The sequence below is a fragment of the Leuciscus leuciscus genome, assembly GCF_965113295.1.
Source record: "Leuciscus leuciscus genome assembly, chromosome: 18".
In the NCBI taxonomy this organism is placed as follows: Eukaryota; Metazoa; Chordata; class Actinopteri; order Cypriniformes; family Leuciscidae; genus Leuciscus; species Leuciscus leuciscus.
The window spans coordinates 16,396,914-16,410,578 of NC_138742.1; the positions used below are offsets into that span (position 1 = coordinate 16,396,914).

A 13,665-nucleotide genomic window follows, 5' to 3' on the forward strand; every position below is an offset into this window, starting at 1 on the left:
TTGAATGGTTTCCAACTGCTGTAAATCAGAGGTGAAAAGCTGCAGAAAAGAAGCTGCAGTTAGAGACAGATAAGAGACGGACTGCAGAGGCCCAGGAATGCATTTCTAATTAAAGCCATTTATCTCAGTAAAACATTTCCTATCCATTTGATATAATGTGCTGTACAAAATGCATCCATGCAGATTAAAGTTACTTCTGCTATGGGTTTGCAACAATAATAATCTACAGTATCTGTATAGCCTCTTTAGCAATTTCTTTAGCAAATGACTTGCAATTGACTAGCAAATGAACACAAAGATGGAGTCAAGACTGCTTATAGGTTATACATTCTTTGTTCAATTTCACAAGTATTATGGTAACATTATTGTTAATGTTATTTGTTATTGTTTATGGAATAACTGTATTAGTAATGTTCACATACAGTGTGTATAGGCACCTATTGTATTTTTATGAAATGGCAGTGATCGATCTTTTCTTCCATATTGCGAAGTACATCCGAGTGAAACGGATTATCGAAAAAGAAATGTAGGGAAAGACTTGGTTCTTTCTGTAGGTTGTTGATTGTTTGCAGGCAGATCTGAGCTCAAAAAAGCACAGGTGAATTGATGACAATGAGAAGATGCATTAAGAAAATGTACCTACCAGCCAGAAGAAAAGATGTCAATTTCATATTATATATATATACACATAAAAAAGTTGTCCATTATGATTTCCTGCCTCATGCTCACTGATTTGAATCTCTTCCCTTTAGATTTCCTGCCATCTTGAATATTTTTTTTCACTGCTACTCTTATCAATTCAATATCCAGTTATGGCTTAAAGTCTCAAATCCCTATTATGTTTCTAGATAATCTTCAAACCAAACCACACAAAGGTTATTGAATGGATTTCTGAGTATTAAGCTGCATTTTTAAAAATAAAACCACAAGAAAGTCAGTACCAGTAGCAAACAGGAAATAGGGCTAAATCTACCCCTAAAGTATCAGCGTATCAAACTGAAAATTAATCATTTGCATTCTATACCATGCCCTGGGGATACATGATTAGAGCTGACCATCTCTGCAGTCTTTAGATCCCTTGCATGATAAACATATTTCCAAAGTCTGGCATATTGCATGTGCACTGTTTTTAATTTGAATGTGTCTTTTTGAAGTATGACAGCAGTATGTCAGTATGACTGTTTGGCAACACACCAAAGCTATGTCTAGAGTGGGACAAATTGTGGCTTGAAATCAAAAGGATGAAAGTTAAAGTCTGGCCTGGGGCGATCCTGAAGTTGTAGCCTGCCTCTGCTGTTCTTGACTTAGTGTCTCGCTAGGTGCTGTGCATGCTTGTAGACTTAAAGATTTATTGTGGCAATGTATAATTGCTACATGCAGGTATATTCAATATTGTATATTAAAAAAAAGAAAAGAAAAAAAAGTTGCCTGAAAAATATAAAATCCTAAAGCAGCACAGACACTGATTTACATCCCTGTTGTACCCTGGGATGTGTCATGTGATAAGATGTAATTTTATTGTTTATAATTGATAATGATATTTTGTATATTTTCCTCTGCCGTGACTGTAGACATTTAACATACTGCCCTCTGCTGACAGTAATCTGCAACAACACTCATAGGCTTGACCAATAATACAATGACTGGATTGAGAACCCAAGTTAGTTTGACTATTTTTCAACTCTTTCATCATAATAGCAATTCACAATTTCATTGTTCCAACCCCGTAAGACTTTCGTTCATCTTCAGAACAAAAATTAAGATATTTTTGATGAAATCTGAAAGCTGGCTCACTCCTCCAGGCTTCTATGGGATCGAAACTTGCTGGCCCAGAAAAGTAAGTAAAGACATCGTTAAAATAGTCCAAGTGACTACAGTGGCTCAACCACAAGTTTATCAAGCGACGAGAATACTTCTTGTGCGCAAAAAAACAACAAAAATAACGACTTTTAGTACAAAAAGTATTCTCGTCGCTTGATAAACTTATGGTTGAGCCACTGTAGTCACTTGGACTATTTTAACGATGTCTTTACTAACTTTTCTGGGCCGGCAAGTTTTGATCCCTTAGAAGCCTATGGAGGAGTGATCCAGCTCTCAGATTTCATCCAAAATATCTTAATTTTTGTTCTGAAGATGAACGAAAGTCTTACGGGGTTGGAACAACATGAGGGTGAGTGATTACTAACAGAATTTTCCTTTTTGGGTCAACTAACCCTTTAACATTCTGCCTGTTAACTTATTATGTTCAACTACTGCCTTCTACCTTCCCACAGCAAGAGATAACATGAAGAAAGATTAGGGGTGACAGAGAGCAGGATAAACTAGTGAATGCAAATATTACTCCCTGACTCCTCCTGAGCTTGTCTGTTCTGCCCCATTGTCTGAAAATTAGGATTACAAATTATATAATGTGAATCACTTGAATGCTGTTTATCGTTAGGGAAAAAAAGAGAAACATTTCCACATTGTGGATAGTTGTAAAGATGTTGCTGTCGAATGTTTGTTTAAATTGCTATTTTGTAGAGGATGTGTATTCTGACAGTTTATGTAAAGATTATTTAGCTCACAAATACAAGACCCTGGAATTAATTTATAATTAAAACAGTTTATTACATCTCACCATTTATATTAATTTTATACATTGTACTTAGTGCATGTGTAAGCTGTAAGGCCTGTTTTCTTTTCACTACCTCAGAAACAGATATTTAGGCTACTGAAATGGAGCAGAATTTCTAAACCTGTTGAATTTCCTAGCTATTGATGATTTTCCTCACAGTCACAAGCAGTGAAGAGATTTGTTACTCATAATTAAAATGCAACAGTAAAATGTTCATTTGTCATCAGCAGCTTTCATTGGGCGCAATGAATAATGGGAGTATTTATGATGTTTACAACATTTTAATCCCCATCCGTCATCATCCTCAGCTTCTGCGCTTCTTCGGCATCAGAGGTGGAGGGGTGTGATGTGACAATGAATCTGCCACTTTATCAGGCTGTAGGAGACGGGAAAAAAGTATTCAAATTTATTGTATCAATGTTTAGGCTGCATTTACATCTCATAAAGTGTGGTAAACTCTAAAGTAATTAGTTTTACTATGATCATTATCTTGTCTTTAATGCAAACAGTTTAAAATCCAAAGACTGCAGTCTTGCCTGTTGTAACTGGAAGATCCAGCTTTGATAGTCCTCAGGGTAAATACAGGAGACGAGCAGAGGCTCCATCAGTTCACCTGGAAAATACATCACTCCAGATCAGCATAAAGATTGTAGGCCGACAACAGTCTAGAAAACACACTTGTGTGAAGTTGGTACTGTATGTGGCTTGAAATCTGACAGAAAAGTGCATAGAAGAACTATGAAGTGGCCAACAAGGCTTCTGATAATTTTGTCAAGTTATTTACATGTCAGTTCTATAACTTGGTGTAATGAAATTTGTTAAATAATTCAGGCGATAAGAGGAACATTGAGGAGTCTGAGTGTGTTTATCATCACATGGCTATTTTCTGAAGGTGAGTCACAAGCATCTCTGTATGACTACCACAGATCACTTGATTTCTGACTTAGAACAACAAATCATGCAATGTATCCAACTTTAGCTTTCTTAATGTTTATGAAAGACCAATACATGATAATATATAGTATATCCTAATAAACCCCTAGCAAACTGCACAACTAAGAAGTAACCCCAATGGTTTGATTATCATGCAATAGTATTTCCTCGGTTCTGAAATGACTGACATGTCAGATAAACCACACTGATGTGTGCTGAAAAATAGTCCAGACCATTACCACAGACACAAACGCAGGGTGTGATGTAAGAATATATATAGGCTAGGGTTCCAGACTGTGACCATTTTTTGAGAATGTGCGAGTTAAAATTTTATGTGGTCGCATTTGTGCGAGTGTATGGTCATGTACTACTCAGTTAATTGCACGCATGAATTTTCCTGCATTGAACTTGTTTGTAGCGCCCGCCAAAGTGAATTTTTGTCCCGCCAAAGGTAAGTCTTATTTGATCGGTGAGTAATGTAGATGAACTGCTGCGCGTGACAGGGCGATGTTTAACTGAAAGAACGAGCAGAGAGAGAGAGCGAGCCGGTCGCGCGCGCGCACTCTCTCTCTCTCTTCGGAGCCAGGCGAAAGTGTAAACAAGATTCACCGTCTCCAAACTAAGCGCTGTCTTGCTCTCTCTCCCTCGCACATATTCATGAAAATAAATCGACACGGTGGTAAAAGGTCGGAAGACCAAAGTTTCATGTGGAGCATTCGGAGATTTTTTTTTCCCTGAATTACGCTGGGTGTGAATTGTGCTAAATAAGTTGCCTTATCTTCTCTGAAAAGCGTTCCGGACATTCAGCAGACATAAAACAACACTTTAATTAAACGAAAAAAACTATCCAGTGATGATATGTTTTCTGTGTTGACACAAATCTTGGATGTCCATGTCCTAACTGCTGGGATAATCACACAACGCGAATGACACGTCCAATTCGCGAACTAATGACTAATTTGAACCGATTCATTTTAATGAATGGTTAAAACAGATCTTTCCAACATTGAACTCAGGAGACGTCTGAATCGGTGTATCGGTAACACTTTACAATAAGGTTCTATTTATTACATAAATTACCTAAAAAGTACAGTTTGCTTACTCAAGCTTTAGCTTTAAAGTAAATAAAACCACTTGTTTTTTTGAAAAGCATATGACTACATTTTTCCACACAGTGCTATCAAGAATCGATAAGAGAATCGTTAAAGAATCGGATCGATAATCAGAATCGTCAGTGGCATTATTATTGATAAAATCTTATCAATTCCCATATGTGAAGACAGTAAAATTATAATCAAACAATAAAGAACATACATGTTTTTTTAATTGTTTTTTTTTTGAGAGTTAAAAGATTAAAACATTTTTCTAACATGAGGTCTTGTGTCACTGTCAGTCTTTTTACATCAGTGCAAAACTAGGGTATGCAGATTAAGACCACTATTCATCAGCATGCATTGATTAATCCCATGGCATGTAGCAAAAAAAAAAAAAGGTGCGACCAAATCATATGCTGGTGCGACCAACTGAGAAAGTTGGTAGCACCAGTGCAACCAGTGGAAAAGTTAGTCTGGAGCCCTATATATATATATATACACTCACCTAAAGGATTATTAGGAACACCATACTAATACTGTGTTTGACCCCCTTTCGCCTTCAGAACTGCCTTAATTCTACGTGGCATTGATTCAACAAGGTGCTGAAAGCATTCTTTAGAAATGTTGGCCCATATTGATAGGATAGCATCTTGCAGTTGATGGAGATTTGAGGGATGCACATCCAGGGCACGAAGCTCCCGTTCCACCACATCCCAAAGATGCTCTATTGGGTTGAGATCTGGTGACTGTGGGGGCCATTTTAGTACAGTGAACTCATTGTCATGTTCAAGAAACTAATTTGAAATGATTCGAGCTTTGTGACATGGTGCATTATCCTGCTGGAAGTAGCCATCAGAGGATGGGTACATGGTGGTCATAAAGGGATGGACATGGTCAGAAACAATGCTCAGGTAGGCCGTGGCATTTAAACGATGCCCAATTGGCACTAAGGGGCCTAAAGTGTGCCAAGAAAACATCCCCCACACCATTACACCACCTCCACCAGCCTGCACAGTGGTAACAAGGCATGATGGATCCATGTTCTCATTCTGTTTACGCCAAATTCTGACTCTACCATCTGAATGTCTCAACAGAAATCGAGACTCATTAGACCAGGCAACATTTTTCCAGTCTTCAACTTTCCAATTTTGGTGAGCTCGTGCAAATTGTAGCCTCTTTTTCCTATTTGTAGTGGAGATGAGTGGTACCCGGTGGGGTCTTCTGCTGTTGTAGCCCATCCGCCTTAAGGTTGTGCGTGTTGTGGCTTCACAAATGCTTTTCTGCATACCTCGGTTGTAACGAGTGGTTATTTCAGTCAAAGTTGCTCTTCTATCAGCTTGAATCAGTCGGGCCATTCTCCTCTGACCTCTAGCATCAACAAGGCATTTTCGCCCACAGGACTGCCGCATACTGGATGTTTTTCCCTTTTCACACCATTCTTTGTAAACCCTAGAAATGGTTGTGCGTGAAAATCCCAGTAACTGAGCAAATTGTGAAATACTCAGACCGGCCCGTCTGGCACCAACAACCATGCCACGCTCAAAATGGCTTAAATCACCTTTCTTTCCCATTCTGACATTCAGTTTGGAGTTCAGGAGATTGTCTTGACCAGGACCACATCTCTAAATGCATTGAAGCAACTGCCATGTGATTGGTTGATTAGATAATTGCATTAATGAGAAATTGAACAGGTGTTCCTAATAATCCTTAAGGTGAGTGTATATATATATATATATATATATATATACACTGTTAGACATTTTATCGTATTTCTGCGGTAACTTACTGGCAGCACTATTGCCAGTAAGTTACTGTAAATTTCATAAAAATACCCACAATGCAGTGCATATTACAGTAGTTAACCGTAGATAATATAAATGGTATTTTACTGGGCTTTTTTGCAGTAAGTAACTGTAAAATTACGGCAAAGTCTAACAGTGTATATACGTATATATATATATATATATATATATATATATATATATATATATACACATACATATATATGTATATATATATATATATTCTTACATCACACCCTGCGTTTGTGTCTGTGGTAATGGTCTGTTCTCTTTTTAAGCACACATCAGTGCGGTTTGACATGTCAGTCATTTCACTATGACTTGTCATGAGACAAAAGCACATTTAAAATGCTCTCCCGTAACCCATCTATATTGTATATTAAATATATTAAACTTAAATTATTTATATTACATACAATTTAGAGGTTATGTCCAAGTGTTGTGTTGAAATATGAGAGTAATGTATTTGTTCAGAAAGATACATACCTGTGAGTTCAAACTCCAGTCTGCCAGGTAGTGCCGATCTTTCCATGGCTTTAATGCTCTTTAGTGGCAGACGACCCTTCAGTATAAAACAATACAACTCAGTGCTGTGATGTATACAATAGTCCTATATTTGAATCTAAATTAAATGTTTGTTTAATAATTCGTTACATTTATATAGCGCTTTTTCTGAGACCTCAAAGCGCTTTACATAGATGGGGGAATCTCCTCAACCACCACCAATGTGCAGCATCCACTTGGATGATGCGACGGCAGCCATATTGCGCCAGAACGCCCACCACACACCAGCTTACTGGTGGAGAGGAGACAGTGATGAAGCCAATCAGTATATGGGGATGATTAGGAGGCCATGATCTACAGAGGCCAAGGGGCAAATTTGGCCAGGATGCCGGGGTTACACCCCTACTCTTTTTCGAAGGACATCCTGGGATTTTTAATGACCACAGAGAGTCAGGACCTCGGTTTAACGTCTCATCCGAAGGACGGTGCTCTTTTTGGCAGTATAGTGTCCCCGTCACTATACTAGGGCATTAGGACCCACACAGACCACAGGGTGAGCGCCCCCTGCTGGCCTCACTAACACCTCTTCCAGCAGCAACCTGGTTTTCTCAGGAGGTCTCCCATCCAGGTACTAACCAGGCTCAGCCCTTCAGTGGGCAACCAGTCTTGGGCTACAGGGTGATATGGCTGCTGTTTATTGTATTAAAAAGTAGAATCACTAAAATTGAGGTCATATTACAGTAATGGTGGCCAGAAGGTCCTTTGTTTACTTTTTTTTTTTTTTTTAAGAAACAGAAGCCTATTTATAAACAGCACTTTGGCACCACTTATCAACTGAGTTAACTTTTCAATTAAATAGGGTTCACCACTTTCTTACACTCCTAAAAATAAAGGTTCTTTATTGGCATTAGTGGTTCCATGAAAGCATGGAAACTTTCCATTCCACAAAAGATTCTTAATAATGGAATAAGTTTGTTCTTTTAAAATGGTTATTTTAAGAACTGTTCACTGAAAGGTTCTTTGGGGAAGTAAAAATGCTGCTTCTATGGCTTGACCGCGAAAAAAAAACCTTTTTCGGAACCTTTATTTTAAAGAGTGTACTAATTGAGGCTGCCAAATACATTTCTATGGCTCATAGTTGCAGACATATTGCTGATATGCAGTGTTCTGTATGGCTTGTTGTTTAGTCAGCAAAATTGGCTTACCTCATATTTCACACGAACATGATGACAGTCGAGAGATAGAATGAGGAGGTCAAACGGGAAGAGCACAAGTAAACGCTCCTGAGGTCCCTGCAAAAGCCGGTCCAGAGGCCTGTTTAGTACCATCCTGAATTACATGGACACCACTCTCTATTTATAGTCTATAGCCTGACCTGTGTGAATATGTTGCTGATGTGCACCAATGAAAGGTATTTCGGATAGCCCATGTGCTGAATGGGCGTCCCCTCCCATTGCAAGATCGGAGACCGCAGTAAGTACCTTTTAAGCTCCTCCTTCTTCCAGTTTTCATCACATGGCACCTGGAATAGTGGAAATAAAACCTGTCTAAGCAATGATGTGAAAGATCCTAATTCTGTTTCACTTATCTGGTTCTTTGGGCAAACATAACCAATGTTCATTCAGAAACTAATATATTTGACCAAGTTTTATGAGTCCTGTATATTCCAGGGTTAGGGTTAGTACCAGGTATGAGAGAGCACTATGGGACGGGCTCAGCTGTTGCCTTAGGGATTTGTTTCTCCTTTCCTCAATGTTATCCATCCAGGCATTTTTTTCAGCAGCACTAGTACAAATGAAGATCTTTGAGTCCACCATAGGCCCTAAAGTATATCATAAATATAGGTGTACCATGTTCAAATATTTTTGTGACTTCAAAATTCTCATATTCAGGGTTAATTTAGATATTTAAGTTGTTGTCGTTGTTTTTTTTAGTTTTTTTTTAGAGGGGCTCTCACCGCTAATCTCAAACATGTGTGGAGAACTGGGGTCCTGCTGTGAGATCAGACGCACCTCAATGGCAGAGAGAGGAAGAATGCCCTGTGACGAAACACAGATGGCATTTTAAAGTGAAGCTCACATCGTTACATATTTCCTTATACCTTATTCCTTATAGAAAGAGTCTTACCTCATATATAAATTCGTGATTAGCGCTGTCCAAAGCAAGGATTAACAAATGGAAGGAAAATAAAACCAGATATCTTTCGCTCATAGCCTGCGGACAGACATCATAATGCATACAAATTACAGTTACTCATAAAGTTGGACATATGCAAAAATATTAATTCAGCTCCTCTTAAATCGTTTTTTCCCCAAAATAATTCTGAATTGGCACTAAGCAAATCAAAAGGCATCTTCATTATAGTTTAGTGTAGTTAGGGACAGTTTGGCACATGAACTGAAGCAATTTTGTTTAATTGTTACCTTTGTGTATCCACTGTGTAAATACACAGAAGATGAGTGGATAATGTCTCCATAAGTGTGTGGTGCCTGTCCTTCCCATTCTCTGATTGGATGAGTGTACAGTCTGTGATGGAGCTCTTTTTTTGTCCAGCCCCAAATCACAAGCTGAGAAACAGAAATACAAAACAATCCCCCTATAATGCTATATAAAGAGCATGTAATGTTGACAAATGTACAGAGTATTATTTTATTTATTTATTTAGAAGCTGATGAAGACATACTTGTGAATGGTTGTGTTGAATTTTGTTCCTCACAGATCCAGGATCCGGTTCCTTGCACAAGACACAGATGCAGAAATGGAGATGAAAACTCTTATTCAGTGTAGACATTACATTCATCTAGATCTATCTGAATACAGTGGCTCCAAAAAGTATTTAGATACTTTAATGCACCTAAGCAAAACATAAAATGTCCAATTGTTATAGAATTATGTATAAAATATAAAAAAAGTGGCATTTACACATCAATGATGCACATTTTGTTCAAAATAAATGCCAGTCGCTTTGCTCTTTTGTGTAATTTAGAAATATTCATAGATTTTTAAGTGTCCAACACATTTTTAGAGCCACTGTTGTTTCTCTTTTGTTTTCTCTGCATGTTATCTTTTTTTTTCTTCTTTGGAAACTACACCCATTGCAACTTCCTGTTTACTGGCTTACCTCCTGCTTCAGGTGCCTCACAGAAGAACAACGATGAGGATCTTCATCTGTACCATTCCTTGTGGAAATTTGGAGTCTGCTTTCAGAGAGACTCCAGAGCCTGAAACCGCAGATGGTTAAACAGTGTCAAATCACTTTATCTTGCAGCATAAGAGATGAGGATTTAAGAAACACAATGCAAATTGTTGTGCGCTGTGTGATAGATTTAGTGGGAGAGAATTTCACCTTAGCAACGTGGAAGTAACCTATTTTCTGTGACTGAGTGGGCACTTCTGATTCATACTATTGACATAATATGTACCAGAGAAACAAGTGCACAGCAAGTGCAAATTTTTACACGCTTTGTATGAGGTTTGTTCCCTGAATATTACTTATTTCATCCCCAGACCCTCTGTTCCCGCTGCTTTTACGCATGCTGCTTGCTGTGGAAGTGCTCAGACATAAGCAGCTTACTGTGGGTGGTGAATGACGAGCAGACATCCGCCATCTGACTCTCAATAGGCCCGACTCTTTAAGCAACACTCAGAACCTATAGACACTTCAACAGGTATATTGCAAGACCATTACCCACAAAATGAGTGATTTAACATTGTAATTACCCCAAACAAACCATGTTTTCACCCCTGACGCAGTTGCATATCTGCATATAAACAACCAGTGTTTATTTCTGCAGATTGGCCGTTGTCTGATCCCCGTTTTTCTGCTAGTTTGGCCACATAAAGCTTATGAGCTCTGATTAACTCCCACTCTAATCCCTACAGTCTCCTAATGAGAGGATTGAGGCTTCCAGCCTGGAGTAAGACACCAGACTGCTCAAACACACTTGGCTCCTTTAATTAGCTATACTAGTTACATTAGTTCTGCCTCATTTGGTGTATGAGAGGATCTAATGAGATCTAGCTACAAGTCTGCTGCCCATCCACGGTAAACACCATCATTGTGAGAGGAATAAGACAACTACAACTTACACAATAAGCTCAAGATGTTTCACAGTTTCATCAGATAAATTTCAGACAGAAAGAACAAAGCAGAATGGTTTGACTCGGAAAAAGGGGTATCTATAAATTACTTACTGGCTAAAACTGAAACTGTCACATGTTTTCTTATCATAAAAACCATCACTCTTAGAATACATATTATGTCAAACAAATTCAAACATTCACAACTCCAATGGACAGCCACTTCCATTTTAACATCCACATGATTATGAACAACTAACCCTTTGTGGTTTTCAAAATGTTATCAAACATTACCTAACACTCTGAAAGGAGGAAGTTCTGCTACTAAGTGTATTATGTCCACGCAAGAGCCTGGCTTCCAACTGAAATGCATGAGCAAAAAACAACAACCATGTGGCAGTCAATCTCTTACCCTGCATTGTTGATTTCCAGGAGTTCGATCTCATCTGGGCCCACTTCATCAGTTCCCGTATTCCTCTGGGTCACACTGCAGCATCCCATAGCTTGTCTGCACCTTACCACTCCTTTCCACACACACGTCCCCAATGGCTTCTCCTCTAAACTACACACTGAGGGCCATCTGGTCACCCCCACACGCCCCACACCCCAACAGACTATAAGCAGGGTTCAAGAATGAGATGCAAAGAAGCCTGAATGAAGTGTCTTGACATTGAACCGAAGCCAACGTTGGGAGCCAATGAAGAGGAGCAAGAGAGGTGTATGAAACTATCAAGCACAGCAGTTACACACAAATGCTGCACTATTTCTTCCTGTTGCTATCAGCAGTGACGCAGCAGCGGGCAACACAACTTCCTCTCTTCACTGTTTCATCTGTGAGTGAGCTTGAAAGCACTGAACTGTTTGTTTCGACTTTGATTTCATGCACGTGGAATGCAAGCAGCATCAATATAGCAAATCCCACTTAAGATTATGATTACACCTCATGAAGTCAACACACAAAAGTAGGCAAAGAGTAACCGCAACAACAAAACTGCAGCTGAATCTCAAACTGTGTCTCAAATGTGTTTATTGGTGGTAAGGAGAGGGTTAGAGTGTCAGAGGTCTAATCAGGTGTTTGTTTTGCCGCATATGCTACAGATGGAGGAAGAAGGAGGGTCTTGTGGCTGCCACCAACAAAAAAACACCACAGACAAAAAATGGGTGGTTGTCTGAACTTTAGTCAAAGAGAACATTCAAAATCCCTTCAAAACTTAACTGGTTTGTTGAAATGATGGTTATGAACAGGAGCGCTATGCTTCATTCTTCATGCTGTGTCAGTATGTGAAAGATGAAATGATACTGCCTTACTATGTGACACTAGATAACACATAACCTCCCCCCCAAAAAAAGCAGCTTAGCATTTTTCTTCACAGCTTAAAGATGTGTTAGTTTAGTGGTGTTGTTTTGAATTTATTTTGAGCAATGGTTCAAACCGTAACCCCTTAACTGTCCTGCTAGCCGTGTCATGTTTCATATTACAAAATTCACTGCACTATCTTGTAATCCAAACTTTTCTAATCTTGACAAAACACATATCATTGGAAAGGTTTGAGACTCAAGGTTCCATATTTGGCATATAAGTGATATAGTGACAGAAATGTATTAATTTGTGCAGGAGAATGCATATCAATTGTTTTATTTTTGTTATAGCGCCTAAACAACATCTCATGGGAACTTACATTTTTGTGATATAAACTTCAAATTTGGAACACATCTTGGTTAGACATATGGCTTTGATTTTATAGCATTTTTAGAGTAAGAAATATATATAAAAAAATACATATATTTTGTATAAAAAATGTTTAGTACAGTACATTTGCTTTGCAGTGAATTGAAACTTTATGAAGTACTTTCACTTCAGCAATAATCTGTATTCATGAATTACAACCATTTGTTTAGATTTAAAATGTTAGTTCACCAAAAAAGGTCATTTCTGTCACCCTCGTGTCATTCCAAACCCTTTGTCATCTTCGAAACACAAAATTAAGATATTTTTGATGAAATCCCAGAACTTTCTGACCCTGCCATAGACTGCAATGCAATCACCACTTTCAAGGCCCAGAATAGTAAAGACATTGTTAAAGCAGTCCATGTGACTACAGTGGTTCAACCTTAATGTTATGAAGCGACGAGAATACTTTTTGTGTGCAAAAAAATTAAAATAACAACTTTATTCAACAATTTCTTCTCTTCCGTGTCAGACGCTGACGCTGTTAACGTGAGCACCTCAACGTATGCGTGTGATGCTGACGCAGGAACTAGCCAATACTGAGCCTGCGTTCTGACGTAGAATCCGGAAGCGCTGCACTGTGTTTACTACGTGAACAGCATCAGAGACTGACACGGAAGAGAAGCCGTCGTTATTTTTGTGATGTCATCAAAAATATGTTAATATGTGTTCTTAAGATGAACAAAGGTCTAGTGGGTTTTAAATGACATGTTGGTGAGTAATTAATGTTCATTTTTGGGTGAACTAACCCTTTAAGTGCATTTTTACATCTATGCTCAAAAAGGGGGGTGACAGTTAAGGGGATTGTTTCTGTAATATAGTCGGGTCAGTAAGATTTGTTTTTAAAGAAATTAATACTTTTATGAAGCAAGGATGAAGTAAATTACTACATTTATATATATATAT

General features: G+C 38.4%; 1 protein-coding gene across 1 annotated transcript; it reads right to left on the reverse strand.

Annotated features, from left to right (window-relative positions):
* Window positions 1-2,585: 2,585 nt before the first annotated feature.
* On the reverse strand, window positions 2,586-11,830 carry LOC309480749 (putative pleckstrin homology domain-containing family N member 1). Its single transcript, XM_082145339.1, has 12 exons — window positions 11,443-11,830; window positions 10,072-10,171; window positions 9,634-9,684; window positions 9,374-9,517; window positions 9,078-9,164; window positions 8,908-8,989; window positions 8,636-8,772; window positions 8,326-8,472; window positions 8,156-8,242; window positions 6,933-7,008; window positions 3,154-3,230; window positions 2,586-2,993 (listed from the first exon to the last, which is right to left on the reverse strand). The coding sequence occupies exons 1-12, from the start codon at window positions 11,529-11,531 to the stop codon at window positions 2,922-2,924; spliced, it is 1,149 nt and encodes a 382-aa protein (XP_082001465.1). The 5' UTR covers window positions 11,532-11,830; the 3' UTR covers window positions 2,586-2,921.
* Between the last annotated feature and the right edge of the window lie 1,835 nt (window positions 11,831-13,665).

What these genes read in the sequence shown, in the direction of transcription:
- LOC309480749 (XM_082145339.1), bottom strand. Translation starts at nt 11,531, where the DNA reads ATGGGATGCTGCAGTGTGACCCAGAGGAATACGGGAACTGATGAAGTG. An exon ending in ACACATGTTTGAGATTAGCG is followed by an intron (nt 8,773 to 8,907) that starts GTGAGAGCCCCT and finishes GATATACTTTAG; the next exon opens with GGCCTATGGTGGACTCAAAG. An exon ending in GGATCTTCCAGTTACAACAG is followed by an intron (nt 2,994 to 3,153) that starts GCAAGACTGCAG and finishes CGTCTCCTACAG; the next exon opens with CCTGATAAAGTGGCAGATTC.